Consider the following 24,154-nt stretch of genomic DNA (forward strand, 5'->3'; position numbering starts at 1 on the left):
GGTTGATACCTTAGCCTGCAGATACGGATACTGCAATGGCAAAAGGGTGGAGTTAATAGATTTATCAGCATATAAGGTTCAGTCCGATAGCTTAATACTCTGCAGATAAATGCGATAAATGCAAAGAAAGGCAAAGGTGAACTGAATGGAAACGTATTTTGAGTGATTCTGATTTCTTAATCAGAAATTTGAATTTTACAAACGTTTGGTTTTATATGACATTTCTGTGCAGTTTATCAGTTTAAATGAACTAGCTAGATTCAGGTGTCGTCATTTTCACTGATTTCAGATATAATCGTAGAAACCTTCGACCCCAATGCCGGAAACTTTCCGACGCTCGTTAAGAACACGCCCGAAACTTTGACGAACTTCGAAGTCGTAATCAAGAACAACGCTGCAGCCGGAGCTGGTAACCAGATCGGAGCGCCGACCAGCCCTGATGATAACTACGCCATCGATATCTACCTTGCCCAAGCTGATTTAGAAACCACCCCAGGTGCTACGAAGGATGGTCCTTACCCCGCCACACTCACCGGGACTGGTGACTTGAAGGAAACGTTGGCTCCTGGAGCTTCAGCTGCGACCAATACCCTAACCGCGAATGGCATCAAGCTACCTATTGCTGACTGTAACAAGTATGTGTCGATCTGTGCACTTGTGAAGAAGGGGACAGGAGCGCAATATCTGGACAGCGTTACTACTAACAACTACAAATGTGCTGATGCTAGCACTAAGATTTCGTGCCCTGTCGGTAAGAAAATCCATCAAACCTGGAAGACAATGCCGATGCATTGCATGGTGATGCTGTTGGTAGTGGGCTGGCTTGCTGTCCATTACATCTGGTCAACTAGTGGATTTTCCACAGATAGTATTCAACAACATGCATACATATGCTAGTATGCGTGTAGGTCAATGTATAGGTCAATGCATAGGTCGATTTGGCCAAAATCTACATGTATTATGCGAGGTGGACATGCAAGCAAATGTTTCAGTCACAGAATTTCTATGATGTGTCCTTTATAGAATCAATGACGATTAGCCACCACTCACGTTTTACATTGGGTCTCACATCTTAGATTCTATGATGAATTGTAGATGCGACCATATTGTTCCATCACAGTTTCTATGCTGGATATTCTTCGCTGTAGTCTGAAAGACTGAGTGACTGCCGCTCTGTACCTGCTGTAGTGTAGAGGCAGTGACAAAAGTTTTGGTTCAATTTGATGGAGCATTCTACATCTATTCTCAACTCTTCACATGAAAATGGAAAGTGTGTTAAGCAGTAATTCTATCATTCCAGATATAATTGTCACGGACTTCGCCCCAAAGGCTACGAATCCTATTGCCATCCACAACATTGAAACGACCGGCCTCCTGTTCGACCTAAAGATAAAAAACGATGCGACCGCTGGCTCTGATGTAATAGCACTTCCATCGCCAAAGAAAAACTATGGAGTGGAATTCTATTTCTCCAAGGACGATCTCGCAACGAACCCTGCGAGCACTGCCAAGGTTCTGCTCACGAATACCAACACGCCTACAACACTATATGTGGGCCTGTTAGCACAGGACAGTACAGCATTGATCACATACACAGCCAAGGGGACACTCCCAACCACCAACTGTAACAGTTACATCAATTTTTGTGCGTGTGTAAAGAAAGGACCTGATGCCGACTACACTGACGAGGATACCACTAACAACTGTATGTGCAAGGATGCTAAACTTTTGATATCGTGCTTTCCAGGTAAATTAATGCATATTAGCAATTCTTTAATACTTGATATTGGGTACACGAAGCGACCCCCGCCATTCGGTTTTTAAAAGACACATTTTACTTCAGACGCATATCGCGCTCCTCAAACTGTAAGTCATTGCTACGATTTTAAAGACTAAAATACAATCTCGCCTTTTAAGTTATTTATATAACTTTAAACTCCTCTCGAAGGCACCCGGCCTAGTGCCGAATTGTAACCGCTGTCAACTTCTAGTAGTCGCGAATAAAACGTCCCATAATTTTGAAATCCTGCATCCTTCCTCTATATGGCGAGGACCATAGTGACATCACTGATGTAGAGCAAATTTTCAAATGGACTACAACGTAGCCTTCAAAACACGACTCTTTTCCATGTTTATTTCAAATGATGACTGTTATCGTTTCTTTTTTCAGTTCAACTACATGTATGTCTATATACAGTAATATTTCTACATAAACTGGTACTTATCAATGTTATAGGAGGTTGATTTTCTTTTCACAGACATAAATAGCAAAACATGAATATAGGATGTTAACTTACATGACAGTATTAGACAATATAGTTGTTCGAATGAATGTAGGATGTTGAATTTATTTCATAGACATAACAGTGGTATGATTGAATGATTTAATTTTTTCAGATATAATTGTAGACCCCTTCGACCCCACCGCTGGAAACTGGCCCACATTCCACACAGTTACTCCCAAGTCCTTGTCCGACTTCACTCTCAAGGTCAAGAACATTGGAGTAGCAGGAGACGGCAACCAGATCGGACCGCCGACCAGCCCTGATGATAACTACGCCATTGATATCTTCCTTGTCAAGGACGATTTAGCCGTCAACCCTACTGCCGCCAAGCATGGTCCTTACCCCGCCGCAGTCACGAGTGGTGACTTGAAAGACAATTTGGCGCCCGGAGCTTCAACCAGTCTTCTTACCATGACTGCGAGTGGCATTACTTTACCAGCGGGAGATTGCAACTCGTACGAATGGGTCTGCGCATGTGTAAAGAAGGGAACTGGAGGCCAGTACGTCGATACTGTTACTACTGACAACTGTAAATGTGAAAAAGGGACGTCGAGCACGTTAGATTGTCCAATCGGTAAGTATTCGTAATGAGAATAGAAGAATAGATGCGGATGTTAAAAGATGGTCAAAGGCCTTTTTCAGTTAATAGCATTGTCAGTGGCGCATTACAAGATATACAAGGACAATGTACATGCACACATGTTCAATCTGTAATATACTGATAATGCTAAAAGATATTTGAGCAGTTTATAAGAAATCACATAAGTCTTCGGTTTGATTTCATGATACAATGTATACCCCTAGGATTGCTTCTTTCAATAATACCAACCCAAATAAACCCAGAGCTACACAACGATGGTCCCCCTTATTGATAGCTACTTCCTTCAACCACTAAAAACATTCATTCAAAGCGAACATCGTACGAGCTAAACAATGCCTTTGCATCATCAAGTCAGGGCCTGTCGTCCACCTGCTAGCTTACTGTTCTGCGCGGATTTATAAACAGGGTGAGACGTCTTTTTCACCGGCCGAAACGTTGGTCGTGCGAATCCCCTTTGAGATGTCGTCTTGGCCCTCCTTTGGGGTAATTTGTCTTTTTCAATTCCCCAACTATACAAACGACAGCCAAGGAACACTGACCAGAAACGTACAAGAAAAAAAGTCTCCAGATATTAACCAAATTTGCCTCAGTACCGTATGTTCTTCATAGTTTCCCCTCGGAGTAGTTCGCATATCCCCAATGAACGGTAAATAACACTAGATGGCATTCTGTGCTTACGCTGGCACTCCCCCTACAAATGAAATAGTTTTCAATCCTCTCAAAGAGGTCAGTGATGCGGTCTATACCGTATGCATATCATATGCCTGGTCATTACATGTACAAGCGCATGAGGCCTGATCAGTGACGTTTTTCGAAAGGATTTTACGGTTCTACAGAATAATACATTGTCCATATATGATATATATGAGACAGCAATCATAGAAATCGAACGTTATCTATTATACATGTATATACGTCAGCCTGTTGAATCCCTCTGACGGTTGTTTAACCCAGCCTTTATGCCGTTACTTAGCACTGGCCATCAACACTAACCCGCATACAGTACAACAGTTTGTCCATATTTCATACTGCGTCAAAACTGTGACAAAACAAAACGGCCAATATTTTAAAAGTTGTTTATTCATTCTGCGACATTGATGAGTCTTGTTACACAGGCAATCATTCAGATAGGTTGTAAAGCGCTATATCATATTGCGGACTTGACATTCAAATGTTGGTAGGCCTTATCTGTAGAAAGTGGGATAGGCTTTTGAACGGATGGGACGTCAATGAAGAAGGCCGAGAAAATGAGACAGAAATCTAATCCACAGAGATTTACTGGAAGGGGGTTAAATTGTAAAGGAATATTCCTTCATGGTTGAATGTGATGCAAATCAATGTCATCAACAACAAAAACAAAATCTGGCCGAAGTCGGAGTTACAACGCCAATGAATTGGGGACTAAAGTTGGGGCGCAAAAACGGTCATCCCGCCTTGGATGAGGAATACGTTCTCACTGGTGAACATCCCCTCCATGTGCAGAGCGAACGCTGAAGAAGAAGAAAGTTCATCACTGAATAATATTGTGACATAATTATTGACAAATATTAACACTGCATGTCTTGGCAGATACTTTTTATCACGATTTCTTCATCTTCTTTTCCGTCAGCATTCGCTCTGCTCTTAAAGGAGTATTCACCCTCCGAAGAGGGATGACCGTGTTCGCGTCTGACTACCAGTGGCGCCAATTGGGTAAATTTGCCTTTTGTTTTTAGAGGCACAGTTCCACACTTGGTAGACATCAGCCTTGGTTTCACATCCCATTCAAAGCACGAAGCAATTTAGGGTCGAATGTTTTGACCAAGGGGATCCTTCCGATATTTGAACCCACACGTTCCCACTGACAAAATCTCAATTTGATTTTGTTCCGAAGGTTTTTTTTCGAGTGTTAGGCCCAAAGCGCTGAGATAGCGGACGAAGAAGCTTTTCTTATCCCGGTGACCTGCAACAATTATTGCTGCGATGAGCGATAAAATTGCTTGTCTGCGGGTAAAGCCGGTAATCGCTAGGTTTGATATTGATCGGAAGTCGCGAACTTTCGTCGCAAATAATCACTATCGCAGGTCGCAGCGACAAAAATACCGCTCGTTTTCGGAAGGGAGTGCTTTACTTAAACGAGTCCTGCATTTCTGTCTTGGTAGAAGCGGAGATGAACACTGTTGACCATAATTTTTATGTTTTTAATTTATCACTCTAAAACATTTCGAGATACTCGGTCAGGCAATGGACTATACATGTACTATCATATATTATATCTATGTGAAATAACTTGTACTTATAATCGCTCTGTGTCGTCAATAAATTCAATACAAAAATCGAAACATTTGAATACTTTACTGGTGATATCACGATTGGACCCACTTCTTTTGTTGAGCAACAAGTCAAGCTCAAAGGTTTTATGATCTTTTCCTAATTCAATTGATATAAGCTTACACCAGTTAAGAATAGATGACGAATGATATAAACTTCCAATGGATCCTGGTAAGCTGGTGATTGCTTTCTCACGCATCTCTTCTTCGATCATGGATACTAAAAACATACTAGACGCAAGATTCTTTGGGGGGGGCTGATAAGTTTTAATTCAGATGCCTTGAAAGTGTGGTGACAGGTGCAAGTCGTCTCAGTTTTCGAACTTGAACAGAGTATAGTGTCATAGCTTTTCGTCAATAACCGCAGGTCTTCGGCTGAGCGACAGTTGCTAAAATCAGTGGTAGGGAAATAATCGGACGACTTCACGATAACTTCTTGTCAATATAGCTTCACGGTATATCAGTAAGAAGAGTCTCTCGGAGGAGTTTGGGATATTTGGAAGACGGTGGATTTATTTGTTCGAGGCGGGTGATCAGCAAGAAGAGAGTCTCGTTTGAAAATACCTTTATCTTTTTCGGAATACTTGGAAGCCCTCGTGATAAATTGTTGGGCGTCCTGTCGACAGGATGGGAGAGACGGGACGGGGCGGTTTCGCCCTGTGCGCCGTTTTCCTTCTTTCTGTGCTTATTGAATTGTCCGAGGCACAGACGACTTGTGACAAGGCTGGTAACACTTGCGGTAGGTATTACGAAGGTGCCTTTAGAAGTAAATTGATTATGGTATAGCCAAAAACAGGTGGTGTTTGTAATCCCTTCAGTCCGAAAGCGCTGCAGGTCTGCGCTGTTTCCTGCGGTTGTTTTTCATCTTTAGGTTGTCTGCTTCATATTCTCTGTGAGCGGTTCACCAGAATATAAGCAACTACATGTACATGTATATGTGTAATTTGTATACATGATGATAAAAATGTCTGTGTAATAGCATTGGATATCCAGACAATATCCTTTTTAAGTCCGACAGCTTGCTGTTCGGAGATCCTTGTCTTTTCTTGCGCACGTTCAACAATGTTTTCATTCTCCTGTCGTCCCATTCGCCCATGTGGAGGACTTAATATTTACGCCACAAATGCACAAAACTGAAGGGAATCTTCTTCAGCGCTCGCTCTTCACTTGAAGCTCTTATTCTCAAGGAATTTGTCCCAAATGCGGGACAAACGTGTTTACGTGTCACTACGGTTAGGTGCTAGTTGGATTTGTACACATAGTGTCTCCGTCTTAAAGATGTCGGATTATTGTTTTGATTTTAATTCATGTGCCGATTCTGCTTTTATAGATGCAAAATTGACTGCGATGACTCTGACCATACCTACCGCGATGACCCAGGGGAGTACGCCGACTATCGGATTCAGTGCTGATATAACGAATGAAGACACTACTAAAGATATTGCACCAGGTAAGCGACTCGGGAAGCTGGTTAGCCAATTTCCCGGTGAGAGGACTGCGCTTCATTTCCCTCCGAAAGCTGAAGAAACAAAATGTACGCTAATACACGGTGCAGGTATCTCTTAGCAACCGTTACAAATGGCGAGGATAGGAGATCGCCTAGACTCCTGCGCAGTCCCCGAACTAGAATGATTGAGGATGACGTCGTTCCGTGACTGCAAACACAGGCCGCAATTTACCTGCTCGACGATTCTTGAAGTATATCGCAAGTGCGTGAAAATACCGATTCGAGCGAAACATGTAGATTCGCCGCGACCTAATTCATGCACACAAGAAACATACACATAGAACTTGTGTTGGCAGAATGAGTATCCTTAGAACTGCTTGGAGAATGGAAAACACTCTCAAGTTTTCGACTGACACTCATGCAACCCGTAGAGTTTTTCAGTAAACTGAAAAAACCCTTGATGGCTTTTGGCTTTTGGGATTTTGAAAAACCTTTAAAGGTGTATCACCTCGCTGAAAAACATCTACGGGGTGCATTTTTGTGTTCGCCGAAACCTCTATTGATTTTTCAAAAGCTCAGTCCTTTATTTCTTAATAGAGTGGATTGAAAGACAAAATATGAGATCCTCCATGACCAAAAATTGCTGCAAGCAACAGGGTTGATTAATAGAATGGCGTTTTATTGTTCTTGCATTGCATTGTTTCAATAATTTTCTTTATTCAATGCAGTGACTGTACTGACGAACTACAACTTTGACTGCATCATGAGATACGCAGAGACGGACATCGGGAAGGGGGCTGCAGCGGGACTAGACCCTTTCGTGGCACCAAATGCTTTCCAGAAAAAATTCAGTACTGATTGCATTCCTGGAAATGCTGCTTTGCAGGTCCGTAGTCGTGAATAGATTGAAACTGATTTTTCTAACAATATGTACATCTAACTTTGACCAAATTAGCGGAACTAAATGAGAGCCTTACAGGCCCAATCATATTTCCAAAAAATGGTAAACCTATTGAATAAGAAGGGATGGTTACTACCTGGGATCCTATCTGATTCTAAAGCTTGGTCTACACTTAGCAAACTTCTCTAAACATGTGTTTTCCAACATAATTGAACAGTCACAGAGTTTTCTCTTCTGTTTGGATTAGACTTCCACCCGATTCGAGACACACTTTACAGCTGTTTGCAGGCGTTTGGCAACATTACTAAAATAATGCAAAGTTTTTCTTGGCAACACGACCAAATACAAAGTTTGCTGATGATTGCAAGCAAGATTTCGCCAATGAATGCAGACCAGGCGTTGTCTAAAGTATCAGATCCATATCAGAGTCACAATAGAGCCACATACGAATTTTATTTTGTATCAAACGACGACCCTTCGATCTAAAAAAGTCGGTAAGATAATTATGTTTACAAATTTAGGCAAACTTCCTTGAAACCCTGTGTTGATCTCACGTAAAAGTTACTCGTTATTTTGGTCGAGCACCGTCCTTGAGCGTTCAGTAAAAATCCAAGAAGTCCAAATTTCGATGAAACTTTACATGCATGTATTAGATGCACGAGGTGGCGTAGATATAGGTTATTCTACAGCCCAGAATGCATAATATTTCCCACAGAGATATTGTTATGGCAAAACCTAGGAATCAATAGATTTCAGCTTTTGTTTCATTCAACTGAACAAAACCAAGTGAGTCACCAAAAAAGATTAGAAGAAAAAAGGTTTTTTTTGGTGTAGAAACAATTGTGTCAAGAATAGTCTGATACACTGTGCATTGAAACTTAGTGCAAAAGTAAGAGAGATATGTAGATTTATGTCCTTTCTCACTCAAACATATTTATACTGAGCATTGATCCTACATGTAAGCAGTCGTTTTAATTTACCACTTGTCATCTAGATGGCCAAGTTTGCTTTATTCTGTCCTGCCGCCTGGAAGACAAGTGAAAAACTAAATTATTTATATATCCGGTTTAGGAGCAACTACTTTTGCGGGTGGGAGATTTTGTTTTATATGAAGCGCCTTACCAACATTATTACGATTAGAGCATTTTTACTAATATGTTGTCACTAATATAGAAACTATAGCCCCTGCATGTATAATTGCATTTGGCCCACGGCCTAATAAAATAATTGACTTTGACAGGCCAACTATAGTTTTTTGCTGAAAACTCGAATGTTTTATCTATAAGCATAAGGTCTCTTACGTATAGGAGCCTGTTCTCCCCATGTAATATTTGGTGTCAGTTGTATGAAATTAAGGTTCTAGTTACCAAGGCTTGTCCAATTTCAACAATGGTCCACGTATCATCCGACTTTTTAACCCCTCTGTGTTAATACCTTTCAGTAGATCTCACATACATGTAAGCTACAGCCCAATCATTTCTGACCGATGTGTACCTGGATGGACTGAGGCACAAACAGCAACAAAAACAACCCGAGCCTGCAAACTGTTTCATCACGTGATGTCAGTTAAATACAGCTCACGTTATATTAATACACCAAATTCGAATTCACAGTTTTATTTTCAACCTCTCTATATATTTTGATTGATTTGTTTTATTCCACCTTAAAGATGAGTAAACGATCAAATACATGTTATAGTAAATGAACAGATTTACAGAAGTAAACAATTATACAGGGTGCAGTTCTTGAAAAAGAATATGAAGGGACAAAATAACCAATTCATGAACGTTTGCCTTTCAGTCTGGCCTTAACTCAGGGCAAACACGTACACTGACCGGTCAGTGTACCCTTGGGGCACTCACCCAGGCCGTGTGCAAAGACGCGAAATACATCTGCTTGGATTGTGCAGTTCCGACGGGAGCGAATGGCGCCACCTTTATTGATAAGAAATTGACCAACAACATCAAATGCGAAAGAATCGATAGTAACCTGACGTGTGATATTGGTAAGTTAAAAACAATCTCGGGACTTAATTATTAATTTCAAAAGCAACCACTATTATTCACTCAAAAACGTACTGTTTTTTATTACATAGAAAGCCTAAAAGGTATTGGAACATGGTGAAAATCCTTTAGGGGTTTATAGGACACCTTTAAAACGGGTTTCAGATAGTATTTCATTGAAGAACCAGAGCTTATGGCTGGACTCCAATGCAGTCCATTTCGTCATCCTGATCATTCTTCCTCTATGCGGTCCACTGCGTCCGGAGTGTAATGGCGGGTGATTAAAACTGGTCAGAAGAGATGTCTTAATCATTAAAAAAGACAATCTTCGAATTTTAAGGCTCGCTTTTATATTTTTTTACATCGGTTTATACAACAGCAATGTTGAAACTTATATCAATGTGTAGTTACATACATGCAAGAACTTATAAAGACTACTCTTTATAGATTATTGATACACGTTTTAAAAAAACGTCAAACATTCAGATTTTATATTTTATATTTTGAACGGACGGCCTAGGCCTTTATGGTATAGACCCACCTTGTTAGATCACACCACGTACGGTATTGTGACAGGCATAGTCTGATGTCTCCTTTTTGCCAACTAACTAATGGTTTCACCTTGCCATTTAAAACAAACTTTAGAATTCGATCAAATAGGTCGTAGGATTTTCATCGAAAACACTCAATCAGGTAGGCCTGTATTGTGAAGATGGTATTCAATGCGGCTACAACAGAAGAGCCATGACGAATTCTTTCATTTCTTGCACAAAAGGGAATAGATATATTGATTTATAGATGAGTGAATCATGGCAGTTATTGAGCTTGATCATGTCAAAATATCACATTGACCAAAGGTATGGGCCTGACTGTCTGCTGTGGACCACTGACATTTGTCATATGAAGTGAAAGGAAGGAAAGGTCGATTGAAACTATTGACAGATCTTTTCAGCAAGGTCTATACAAGATGATCGTCGCCTGGGCCTAAGGCGGAATAATGGTGTTCTTAAAGCGGACTAGCCGAGAACACATAACTAATTTGTCGGAATATCGTAATCACCCAGTTTCTGTATGGTGTACGAAAGTGTAAATTCACAGAAAAATCATCGAATCTTGTGGTTATGCAAAAGAATAGCTTGTGTTAAACATGAAGTCTCTTAAAGGAGTACACCGTACGTAATTACTGGTGGTCAAGGAAAATAGAAATGCAGGTATACACAATGCCATAGTGCAGTTATTATGCACACGAATTGAAATATGGTATTTAAAGTATTTGTGCACCCGTCTACACAACGACAACGCTGAAATTTATATTGAGTACGTTTTACGCAATTTGAAATTCGGTTACAAATTTGAAACGAGCGGTGTAGGTATTTAAGAGGGGATATCACTCAATTGACGTCAAATTAAATTCCTGACATAGTTTCGTTTTTGATATACATGTACATGTATTACAGAAATGAGTACCACAGAACATTTCCCTCTTGGCTTTCTATTAAAGTGTGGTATTTGTCTGTGCGATAGTTGATTGCTTTGTATGCAGGGTGATGGCATGATGTGACATTATCTCCTGTGTCCGTGTAAAAATTACTATGAAGCATTGACTAATGAATTTTTTTCTTGCAGATTTGGAACTAGACAACATTGGCATAACACAGCTGTGCCCAGCCACCATCACTTCTGGTGTTGCCACCAATCAAACTATAAATACGTTGACAATAAAAAACAATAATGCAAAAGTGTCCGGAAGCAAGGTGAACGATGTCAAGGCTAATACAGGCAACTTCAAATTCGAGTATCTATTTTCAAGCAGTGCAGCTCACGCGAACATAGTGGGCACTGTAAAATTGGTGACCGCTGTCGCTGAAGAATGGGGTGATGAGCTGAAAGCTTCAGATACTTTTAACAAGCAACAGATGGTGTCGATAACATTGGCAGATGCCGACTGCACAGCTGCAACTCACATTTGCCTGAAGGTATCCAAAGGCGCCACGACGACTTACAAGGAGCTCACCGGCACAGGACCGCCGAATTATGATGACAATAATTACAAGTGCTGTCCCTTAGATATCAAGATATGTAGCGCAAGTAGGTTTTGTTTTGAATTTTCATATTTATTTTCAATTTTATGGTAAGCCTATACAGCAACGCCCACACAGGACGGACAAAAATGCCGACGAAAGCAAAAACGCAGGTGACCACCCACACACGACGAATTGACGCGAAACAATGTTTTTTGTTATTTCGTCCGATGTGCGCGTTCATGTAGCCAAAGTCTTTATTTGAAAGACTCTGATGTAGCCAAGTATGGATTAACCTATACTTGGTGTAGCCAGAGTCTTTCAAATAAAGACTTTGGCTACATGAACGCGGTGTAGCTAAGGTGATGCGATTATTACCAGGCCTTTCGCGTCTTTATGAATTGTACGGAAAATCAGCCTCTTATATATAGCGGCCTTTGGTCGGTTCAGCGTTCACCCGACAGATGGTATTTTAGGAACGATACAACATGTACAAAGCCTGATGCAAGAGGTTGAATACTATACACGCTCTGCCACTTTAGGGACAACTTGGGCGTGAGATACATGTATGTTGGTTTTTCATACAAAAATGTCCAAAACTGACTCGCGGTTACACCGGCGAAAACCATAACATAGATTAGCAGTGTTATACTACAAGTAGCGGTGCCTTGTGCCAAGCAGGGGTATTATCCTCCTTGCTAGGTAAATTACGCACCCAAGTTGTCCCTCTGGGAAGGTACATGTAAGATGACTTTCCGATGTATTCTTCTACCGTGGAAGACTACCCGTTTGTGTGCCTTTCATTTTTGCGATTTTGTGATAACAGCAAACCGAAAAAGTATATGGCGGCGAAAAGCTAAAATCTAATTACAGTGGACACCTCTCTATTAGGGACAACCTCTCTATCAAGGACACTAGTTTATGTCCCACATTGGGACTTTCCATACAATTTGACCGCTCTAATCAGGACACCTCTTTATTAAGGACAGCATTTGTCAGTTCCGAGGGTGTTCTTAATAGCGAGGTTCTACTGTATAAGTTATTTTACAAACGTGTGTCATTACGCTCATCAAAAGTATTATGCCTACATATAGTTACCATAGTTTCATTCTTAAGAAACCGCGAAAGAAATGGCCGCAAACATTTCCGGTTTTAAAGTTTACTTGTCTTAGAAGTGTTAATTTCTACTTTTAGACCCAAAGGCGAACAGTGTTGCTATCAACCCGGCTGTATCTTTCAAGGCCGGAGATCCAACAACAGCAGTCATCCTGGATGTGGAGCTCGAGAACGATGGTGCCGCGGACATAGCGGTGGCGCCCGGATTAGGCTTTGGCGTAAACTTCAATTTCGTGCAGTTCTTCGCTGCGGGAGACTACTGCGCTGACAAGAGCCTTGCAACAACTCCGGCTCCAACACGATGTGACTCCCTTGTAAGTGGAACCCCGGGGGCAGATTCAGCGCTCCAGAAAGGAGCAGGCAATAAGGAAACGTTTCAGGTCCGATGCGATATGAAGCTAACAAAGGCTAATTGCAAGAACATGACAAAGATATGTGTTGAATTTACTACCGGGACAGACGCAACCTACACGGACTCCAACCCAGCTGATAACTGCAAATGTACGGCAGCAGACATTACGAAGGTCTGTCTCCCAGGTAGGTAAAATCACAGTCACTGTCCGCACTCGTATGTGACGCCTTGACTGCTTACCTTCACGATCAATAGAAGCATCATTTCTCCTCATGAAATAACTTGAAAGTAAGAAGATCTGAGAGGTATCAGCCTGAAGCTGACTACTTACTGCTAGTCCTCTTACCGATCCTTAAAGCGCCTACGTACGCCTGGCCCATTGTTTGACCTCCTGATAACGAGGACGAACAATGGAATAGGCATTCACGTGGACTTTTCGGGGGCACTGCAAGAACTCACTAAAACTCCCCAGTGAAACGTTCGTCAGTTCAGTTGAATCGAAGTTGTCATTAGACAATTGTAATATTGACATGTGCAATTTACTCTCGGGGTTGAAGTCAGAGTGGGAGTCGTTCATGATGCGCAACCTCTGTATTACCCCCGTCATTCACAGCTAGAACTTTTGTCATTTCTTTTCTATTCAATTCGAAGAAAATCTCAAGAATTAATCTCAATTCAATTTACTAAAAAATCCCATAATTTTAAAGGGGGGGGGGCTATAAGCAGGAGCAGGAGGGTTAAATTGGCCGTCTTCAGTTGTCTATAATGCACTGTAAAAGCACTGGGTCATGTTTAATTCCGCACTAAATAGTCGTACAAGTGTGAATGATTTTGTCGTATACTGTAAGATGGGAGAGGCCCATATCGGCGACCGCGTGTAACTTTGTCTTGCCTACCTAGCTGCTGCCTATAGAGTCCCTTTAAAAAATGCTCGAATATATTTTGTAATTTGCCTCAATTCCGCTCTAACTATTTAAGTATCACGTTTTTTTTAGATGTGGAAGCCATTTCGCTTACGGAGAAAAATGGCCCAATCACGTTGAAAGACTATGTGTCACCAAGCCAAGCTCTCCTAGGATTCGACCTCGTAATTAGGAACGCAGAACCTGATACAATTCCAGCAGCTGGGGCCACTCCCAACTTCGGTGCCAAGTGCTCCATGCAGAATGCAACGGGCGTCAAGATTGGAACACCTGATGAAGAAACAGTAACAATTACGGCTAACGCTAACTCTCAGCTTACTGGCGGTGTTCCGAATGGTCCCTCCATCACATTGACGGGGACAGTGACTCTTGGTGTGTTGCCACCTGCAGATTGTACGAGTGTAACTAGAGTTTGCTGCACTGTTTTCGCTCCTTCGGCAACACCGAACTATGAGGAGAGTGACTCGACAAACAACGAAGCATGTTTAACGACTACTTCTGTGCCTCCTCTGCATACGAATTGCAAGCCAGGTAAGTCAAGACGTCAGCAGCCCTTATACATAAGCGTTGGATGCGCTTGTGCATGTGCATTGGATTTAGGCGGGGGTGGATGGGTACTGGTACCGCGCCCATTCCGATACATGGATGGTCTCCATGAATGGTAACTCTTCCATATCTCGATTGTGTATGCACAAACGAATATTTCTTTTTTTCGTCATTGTCAACTCGTCAAAACGTTACGAAATTTCTTCCATTTCTTAACTCAAAAAATATGTTTGGCGATTTCAATTTTGTGGTTTGCAGATCCTTTTCTGTTGATATGAAAGTAACTCTTTCAGATATATGTGGTTTGCACTCCATGACAGAAAAAACCTCAATGCCTATTTATACTATGCGTCTTTGACGTACATTTACATGAACATGTATGTCCAGGACTTATCCGTTTTTCGCATACGTCCTTGACGTAAGGGTGAATCTGTTTACACAGTGAGTTTCGTTCGCACGTCCACACGTGGTGTACCAGGAAGTGATTCATTCGGGACAGATTGCCATGGGGAGAACACGCACACGAGTGCTTTAGAAATTTGCCACATTATCTCTACTTTTGGCCGGAATTTTTAAAAAGTGATTTGCAAAACAGACCACCTTGGATGAGAAGTCGGATCGCCAAGAGAGACACACATGCATAGTGTAAATATACCTTAAAATGGCTTGCGGAATTCGCCAGTAGGCTGTTCGCTCGTCGTTCAAGGTGAAGCGTCTAGTCCAAATTGGGGACATATCAGATTTAGCAGGGGTTTTTTAATAGCTCTCTGTATTTACATTAGTATAAACTACGGCAATGGATTGACGACTTCAGGCCATGACGTCATCTTCACCGGACAACGAACTCATCCCAAGCACTACCCAAGCAACATCTTGTTTATTGTTATAACGCCAGTATTTGATTAACTGCCGGTACAATATTAACTTATTTACCTAACATTGAACATCCGTGGTACGGCTAACTAGGTAAAGTTAGATTTCTTTGTCACGGTTTCCATAACTTTGACTGGCATTATGCAGCAACAGATATATTCATTTCTATATACTTGTGGCTCAAAGAAAACCACTGTATACGACCAACGTAGGCCTAAAAGAGCTATGCCCAGAAAATATACCTGTTTGCTTACTCGTTGAAAAACTTATTTATTCACTTTAGTTACACCGTGTGGTGTAAATCCAAGAAATGAAATACCTTTCTTTGATGATGATATGTTTAGATACTCTACGGGATTTTGGCATGCAAGTCCAGATGACTAAATTCGGCGTTGGACATTTTCGAGATGACCGAACTGCTGACAGTGCATGAAGCAGTGTAGGTACATGGACATGTGCTTGTAGTACATTGACGAAGCTACTCATTTTTTCCTAAAAGGTTCATCAGCTTGGATTTTGATGTAAAGACTTTAGAGTCTTTTTGTCACAAGCAAGGTGGAAGTTACCTTATGTACAATGGATCTTGTAAGTACTACTATCTATATGGCCGACAGAGGTCGTTTGATCACGAAACCTTCCTATTCTTCTTTCCAGTCTTCAAGGCTGGAACTGGAATGGATGTTCCTGCTGGCAAAACTCTCGAAGTTGAAGAGAATACCCCAGTTAATGATGTTGTGTTCACACTGGAAGGAACTGACCCCACTGATAATCCCGTAACGCCTCCCAAAGAAATATTAACATACGAAAAAGTTTCCGGTGATGGGGATGGTTACTTTTCCTTAGACCAAGGTAAGTATATATATACATGTATACCGAATGTCCCAAGGCGGGGCGGCTTTTTGTGACAGGTTTTCTCGGATAAAGTTTGGGCCTAAGTAGGGAAAAGGTTCTTGAAGCTCACATAAATGGTGACCTTAAAAGTTAGTGTTAACCTTTTGAGAACCGAATATTAAAAAAAAAAGATTGATGTTCTTTTAAGTTAGATATTCCGTTAGTGCTGGGATGTACAAATTAATACCCCCCCCCCCCCCCCCCCCCCCCCAGTTAATAGTAATGATAGGCGGAATTAATAGTATTTATTACATACATGGAGGTACACTCTTAAAAATAAAGGTTTTGGAGCTTTTGAAAACCTTTGAAGTTTTATGGCCAAAAACAAATTTGCAGTCCTTAGAGGTTTTCCAACAAAAGGAAAACCCTTGAAGGGTTTTCAGAATTCAAAAACCTTACATGATCGCGCAGGCACTTACCTAAGTCAGTCAGTGCGCTCCCGGTTTTGACAAACATTTTCACGCCCCGCCCTAATTAGGCCTATATCTCGTGAAAAATCAATGTAGCAAAAATTCATGTGTATTTTTGTAGCATTTTTGTCCTTTCGTGCCAAAAAATTGTGTACAAGTAAAACAAACTAGAAATATAAGAAAAGTGACAAATCTATGGCATGGAAGATATTTCTGCTCTAACTGAAACCGCTACATCTTTGCGCCATTTGATTTTTTCGATTGGCAAAACTTTCTGAAATTTGGCTCGGATTGCAAATTTCTTTCGTTTTTTTTTCAGTCAGAATATTTTTTGGCCGATTTCAATATTTGCGAAAAGATTGTGCGTAATAGCGCCGGCGCAACGTTAACAGTATAAATATATATACAGTATATATACTGTATATGGAACTTCAACACAGAAATGCTTGTTTTGATGAATGACGGGGTATCGTGTTCTATTTTTACAGCAACTGGGGAAGTGAAGGTTGCGCAGGCTCTCGACTTCGAAAAAATACCGACGACATCATTCACAATTGTGTATGCTGTGAAAGACCAGGATGGAGCGAATGGAGCATCATCGACTGGTACTCTAAAAATAAACCTGATCAACATCAATGAGAAGCCGACGATCGCGGCTGCTGAAAAGCCAGATCCTACAACAATAACGAGCAAAGGCGTTAGTGGAGATTCCAGGGGACTGTTACACATCGGTGTCCCCGAATCTTACTCTGGCAGCATTTTCGAAATAACGTTCACAGACGAAGATACCGCTGATACCCCTTCGATTGCATCCTTCACGATGAACCTTACCCTACCAGTAGGAGACACAAATCCTTTTCTAATAAAGAACGGCACTCTGGGGAAACGTAAATTTTCCAAAGCTTTTTAACAAAACTGGAATATGCATATTATCAAGAATTAAGAGTTCAAAAGGCCATAAAACGGGTATTTTTCAAAGGGGATAACAACTTTACCCGAGGTCATTATATGGTTTTATCATTCATATTGATTCTTTCACTGTGAACATGGTCAGATAACCAAGACGAAATAAATGAGACCATGTAACTTTGAGGAACTGCGAATTATTTAGTTAAAGGAGGGTATACAATATTCGTCAAAGTGTGAAAACATTCGTCTTATTATCATAATTGCCAGGGTAGTCTGATTCTTAGAGAGATAAGAGATTTGGAACCTCGCTTTTAAAATACAATTCTTTAATAAGTACTACCAAGTATTTGGAACACATATTTTTAAAACAAAAAATCAAGTGAGAACCAGTCGGATACATAGGCGCCGGCTGATACTGTAAATGCCCCCTATTGTCAGAATTTGGAACCTAGTGCTATTGTATCGCCTCCACATTCTTAGTCTAGTCTTAATCAATTCTTGATGATATGCCTATGAACAGTCTAGCTAACATTTGAATATCATCAACTTCTTCATACGGTAACATTTAGAACTCGTGCATTTTTATTGCTGCTTTATGTTCTTTGATTAGCCAACAAAAAGTCTGACACGTATGCTGAAAATAACTTTGATGTTGGTGCATTGGTTTGTGAGATATCGTACGAAGTAGGTGATAATATCAATATGGGCAGTATGCCTTCATCCCTGTATTTTAAACAAGGATCCTTTTGCAAGTTCTCATCAATTCATTCGACTATGCAATGGAAATACCATGGCGTCTAGCTCTGGCGACTTACTTGACTTTAACCATGTAACCCCAAGTGGAGAATAGGTCGCCCACAAGATTTCTCCACTTTCTCCTCGTGCATCTTACATCACTGGGATTGATAGGTCCTCCTCACATGTTTAAAAAAAGCGATATATACATGTCGCAAAATCTTACCGATTGCCAGAGCAAATTGTTAGGTGTTCATCGATAAAATCAAAACGAATGGGCAGGACTATTTTCAAAAAGACGCAGCGACATCTAGGGGCAACTCATAAGTCTACACTTGCCTTACTGTTTACGGGTAATCCCTCAAAAACTGTGAATTAATGGTTACTGTGTCATTAATTTCGACATAATCCTTCTTTGACAGGATCTACAGAGTGTAGTTTAAGTGTGTGTGATACAAGTAATACACCTTTTTCTTTACATGTATGTCACTATATGCGACAACTGATTTCGACATTCGTTTCAGATATACTGGAAATAGACTCCAACCTCGTCCGCAAAGACGTTGTCACCACATACAAAGTTCAAATCGAGGCCTGCGATAATGGCCCGCCAGAGCCACCGGCCAGGGGGACAAATAACAAAACGTTGTGCAGCAATACTATTGAAATAACAGTGGACATAATCCCCGTCGATGACCCTCCGGCATGGACACAACCCATTATCCCTGTGACGATCAAGGAGGATGTCACTGCGGAAAACCTAAATGTGATCACCGTGACCGCCGTTGATAATGACACCAATGCTCTCAGCTTTAGGTGCCAGTGCAACCCTGTCGAGAATATCTTCTCTTGCCTGCCTGTTACACCACCTGCAAGTAGGTAACATTAATTCTGCTGTAAGGTAAGGTGGTACAATGAAAGCTCCGCTACGATGCAGTGTGCATTGATGTGTAACACCAGCTCTTTTCAGCACGCCAGGAGCTATACATGTAATTGCACCATCCACGGCAATAACTGTACCACTCTACTTCATGCACATATAATGTAAAATGTAAATTACATGTACAATACTATTAATGTTAGGTCAAAAATATATATTTCGTTGGGAATTGGCAAGCCGCTCGCCGAGCAGGCATAATATTTTGCCCTGTTTGGAGAGCCCCTTACCGAACAGCACTGAAAAACAACCCAGTTTGGCTTGCAAGCCCGGCTTGCCAAACAGGTTAAAAAATTCTACTCTGTCTGTTTTGTGAACCGGAGATTGTACAACACGTTAGCCAATCGGAGAGCAGTGACGACATATTTGAATTAATATGCGCATAATTAACAATGGCTGATTTTTCGCTCTCGATTCATTTTCTTTAACTAAACTCGTGTTCTTGTCAAAAATCGATGGAGAGGAATATACACGAGCATGTGATCAACTGTAGCGTAATAAATGCATTGAGTACATTGCTAAGGTCCTTCGCTATAACTCCAGTAGTGTTGTTGTCCTCTTCGCCATTGAATGACAATGAGCTCTTCGACAACTATAAGAATATTAATGAGTTCAGCTGTCCATTCAGGGCAAAAAAAGTTTGGTAAGCCAGGCTCGCCAAATACATGTAGTCACTTCCTATATATTTCGGTTAACATAATTCAATTGCAGATGGCAAGGAGCTGACCATTACACACAAGAAAGACCCTGGCTTCGACTACGAGACAACCAAAACCTACACGTGCTACATCTTTGTAATGGACAGTCATAATCTGGCGGTGATGGATAAGGTTATCATAAATATAGAAGATGTGAATGAGGCCCCGACAATGAAGCTTCCGCCAACAAATGAGATCAAAGTTCCGGAGCTTCATTGTTATGGCTGCCATCTGTATGATGTAAGTGTAATACGCCGACCATGGAGGGATTCCTTTATGGCGCGTTGTCTCCAGATCTAGATGTTAAGCAACGTTGGGCGCGGACATCAATTGGATGGGTGACCGGCATATGCTGCATTGAATAATTTTACTGGTTTTGCAGTAAATATCAATAGCGTTTGAACATTATCTGAAGCACAAAATGAATTCCTAATTGAAAACAACTTTGGATGTGACTCTTTGTGGTAATGCAAAAAGTAAATAGAAAGTAAGGCCTAGTGGTTGGTAGAAGAAAAGCAACGTCGAGAAAGCATTCAGTGGTATTATTCAGAGTGATTTTTTTTTTCTTATAATGTCTAGTCTCGACAAAGACATTGATATTTCATGCATTTCAATGTCACTCTCTCTATGATGTAGGTGGAACTGTAAGGGTTATTGCTTTTGTCTCCCGAAGAGTTAATTCAAATATATCCTTTATGATTTTCAGTACAAGTGCACAGACCCAGATGGAGGCCAAAAAACTACATCTACGTTCAAAGTTTACGACACACCATTCGACCTGCAGGCCAAGTCCAAGTTTCAACTTGACTCATTGGGTAAATATATACATAGTAAAGTGTCTAGAACTGTTGTATATCGACGATTTTTTTTTTGGCAACTATGTTGTGCGCAAGAACATAATTTGAATGCGACCATACATGCAGGCAAAAACTTGGATCCATTATTTTGGTCGTAGTGATATGAAATATGCCCCTGGAGATAAATGAGTAGGTCTTTGCATGTTAGTCTGGTGTCCTTGAAATTGTTCACATTTATGAATGCGAATTTACTCCCGCCTTAGGGTTTTACCGGGCCGTCTAAACTCCTCACTTTTTTATAGCGTTTCGCGACAGATTTTTTCAATTGATTACAAAGATGACCTTATCAAGTTAGTAAAATATATAAAAAAAACATCCCGGCTCATTGATGTTTCAAGCATTTGGAAAATAGAAAATTGTTCTCGTGCGTAGCGCCTATAATCATAAAATTGCTTGGAAACTTGGAATGCTCAACAAAAGAACAGAAAAAGAAAAGGTGTTTTTCTCCTTTGCATTCATACATGAACATGTATTTCCAGATCGGCTTCTCCTCAACTTTGACAACAACATCATACGCGAGAACTTAAACAAATACTTGACGCAATTCAAATGCTGTGATGATGGTTCCCCTCAGAAGTGCGTTTCCCAGAATATAACATTGGTGGTGGAGGCCTTTAACCGAGCACCGACATTTAAACCAAATACCACTGGAATTACCATATATGAGATTAAGACAGTAAGGTTTTTTTACCATATGAGTGTTCAGTGGGCAGCTAGTGCTAGTTTTAAAATGGTATATCTTATATATACAGTCTCTTTCCCAGTTGACTCGGTAAAACTGCTTTTGAAATATCATATTAAAAATTGGGACCAGCAGAAATGCTTTTTCATCAGCAACATGGGCAACTGCTCAAACCCTAAGAACCGCAGCGGTTTGCCGCCAGAATTTGTTATTTCTGCATATAGAATTTTGCCGCAACGGCAAACTGAGCTGTTTCCCACTTTAATTTACATGTAGTCAGTTTATTGATATAATAGCTCCAGCGACAATGCCAATAACGTTGCGTCGTGGTAGCGGGGTGAATTAAAATTCGATCTCGTTGTCCGTCGGCTTGTGTTCGCAAAAATGGCTTTATATGCGTCTCGGGTGCACTTTGAAAGCGGGAAGACGTTTCCCTCGTGCGAGAAATAACGAATGATGCGTTTTTCCTTAAATCTAAGAGGTGAAACGAAATACGGAAAACGTCGAAAAATAGGTTTACGAATGATTCGGAAACAGGTTTTTGTACATGCCGCAAACTTATTCCCCTAATTCGGCTACTATCGTTTGTAGATCTACATGTATGTAGGCCTAGATAATGCAACGAGTAAGCATCAATCATATAAAGAGAAAGGGAGGACGCTAGCAAGTACACGGTTAGGGTTCGTTGTCCCTGTTGATTTTCTCATATAATCATCGGTACCCATATATAAAAGTAAAACTTTGTCAAAGCTGTTCTTGCTACGGTAGACCTATATGTAAAACATGTACATGTAGCAAAACCCTTAATTGTGAGAGTAAAGCAAATCACATTTACTTTAGAAATCAACCGTATCGTCTAAATTGAACTTAGCTGGGAAGTTCAAAGACCCAGAAGGTGACGGACCTACTTGTGGCATTGTCAACTCAAGATATAGTAATTACTTCTCTATGGCCGGAAACACGTTACGATTAGAGGGACCGATCAGCTACGACGATTACAACCCACCTCATCATTTCTATATCTGTAAGTACAAGCGCACGTAAAGGCTTGATTGAAAGCCCGCAGATTCTACCTCTTTCGGCTATAGCGGTTATTTTAAGTAATCACTGGCAAGTTGTTTGGAGGTGGAAGTTCAACTCCAACGAACCCGCACTGGGTATTGGTCATAATCTAAAAAAAAGCAGGGGCAAATCGAAGTTTTGTTCTAGCGGCGATAGCAGCTGGAAAATTTTCTGGTGAAATAAGGCCTTGGGCCCGTCTCTCAGATTGTCTTCACTTACTCTTTATGATTCTTGTGGTTTCGAGCACTTTCTGTATTCGCCACTTTCCTCAAGCAGCAATTCGGGACTTCTTGACAGACCAATCAGAAGAAAGCTATCATGCTTGTTCAGCACAGACAGCACAGCCATGATCACATACGGGTTTTGTTTGGTCAAAACTTGTCAACTGACAGGAAGTCCTACCGTATTTCTGCTTGAGGAAAGTGGCAAATGAGGCTATGACATTCACTTTTAAAGCAACCAATGGAATCGCCCTACTTTAATTCTGTTTGATTGACATATCAAGTCTCTGGTCTTTCGGCAGTCCGCACACCCATATCTTCTTACTCGGGCGTCTTCAGGATTTCTTTCTACTGTGTGTGCCGGCCCTGCAGATTGTAGTTTCCTGGGGTACCCTTTCTCTTTCGACCATGTGATTGCAAAGTTTATCTCCGACTTACTTTGCAGCCATTAGTTGCTCAGATAATGGTGCCTTGACCCGCACAGACGCCCCGAACGTACCAGCACTGAGTACAGAAATGTTGGTTGAGGTCAATGTTCTTGGACTTGATGACAATACCCCAGTCTTTGCTCCAACATCCTACATCGCCACTCTGTTCGAGGATGCATTTAGCACGCAGTCAGTGGTTACAGTCACGGCGACGGATAGGGATCTCGGCGTACATGGTCAGATGATTTACCAATTAGATCCAAACGACCCCAACAAGGTCCTAGCAAATGAGCTGTTTTCGATTGTGCAACTTGACAACAACGAGGCAGAAATCAGGTGTAGAGGTGGCCTTGATGTCGAAAAATATTCATCGGTCATATTTGAGGTAGGTGAACAAAAGTATGGGCCACAATGATACCATCACTTTGAAAATAAAACTGACAAAGTGTGCCGACCGCATAGCGTTTATCAAGTTAATCGTTTTCATCTTAATGAGGTACGCCGTTCGTGATTATACAAGTGGTCCAGAAAATAGAAATGCAGTTATACGCAATGCTTTTATTTCCTACGAATTTGCTAAAAAAATTGGTATTTATATATAATAATACTTGTATGTCCGTCTACACAACGGAAATGCTGAAAAAAAAGTTTTAAGTACGTATTAACGTAATTGGAAATTCTTCAAATTCAATTTCAAATTTCAAATCATATGTATCGTGTGCTAGCTACATCAGGTATTAGAGTGAAGCAATTTGTGTATCGTAAAGGCATGGCCGTCAATAGGTCTCGGAGATTAGAGCGCGACTGACAGAATCCTTCGTTCCCAGGAAATTCCATCCCAGGTCGTGAAACTTCTACACCGGTTGATGTATGCCTCCTGCGCCCGAAACCGACACTCCTCCACGATCTAGTGCTGCCTTCCGGCGTCCCGAGCCAAGATAACAATG

At 41.0% G+C, this 24,154-nt stretch overlaps 1 protein-coding gene across 2 annotated transcripts in view; it reads left to right on the forward strand.

Moving 5' to 3' along the window:
- LOC135486599 (uncharacterized) overlaps positions 1–24,154 on the forward strand; it is a 39,644-nt gene that overhangs the window by 7,872 nt on the left and 7,618 nt on the right. For both annotated transcript variants that reach the window (XM_064769530.1, XM_064769531.1), the window contains exons 7-23: positions 290–751; positions 1,301–1,747; positions 2,398–2,859; positions 6,526–6,645; positions 7,371–7,528; positions 9,344–9,548; positions 11,173–11,634; positions 12,762–13,220; positions 14,031–14,489; positions 16,032–16,226; positions 17,167–17,565; positions 18,847–19,197; positions 19,971–20,197; positions 20,664–20,772; positions 21,294–21,490; positions 22,337–22,520; positions 23,225–23,592. In XM_064769530.1, the coding sequence (XP_064625600.1) occupies positions 290–751; positions 1,301–1,747; positions 2,398–2,859; positions 6,526–6,645; positions 7,371–7,528; positions 9,344–9,548; positions 11,173–11,634; positions 12,762–13,220; positions 14,031–14,489; positions 16,032–16,226; positions 17,167–17,565; positions 18,847–19,197; positions 19,971–20,197; positions 20,664–20,772; positions 21,294–21,490; positions 22,337–22,520; positions 23,225–23,592 (5,264 nt within the window). The remainder of the gene's footprint in view (positions 1–289; positions 752–1,300; positions 1,748–2,397; positions 2,860–6,525; positions 6,646–7,370; positions 7,529–9,343; positions 9,549–11,172; positions 11,635–12,761; positions 13,221–14,030; positions 14,490–16,031; positions 16,227–17,166; positions 17,566–18,846; positions 19,198–19,970; positions 20,198–20,663; positions 20,773–21,293; positions 21,491–22,336; positions 22,521–23,224; positions 23,593–24,154) is intronic.

The sequence above is a fragment of the Lineus longissimus genome, chromosome 4, assembly GCF_910592395.1.
Source record: "Lineus longissimus chromosome 4, tnLinLong1.2, whole genome shotgun sequence".
Taxonomy (NCBI): Eukaryota; Metazoa; Nemertea; class Pilidiophora; order Heteronemertea; family Lineidae; genus Lineus; species Lineus longissimus.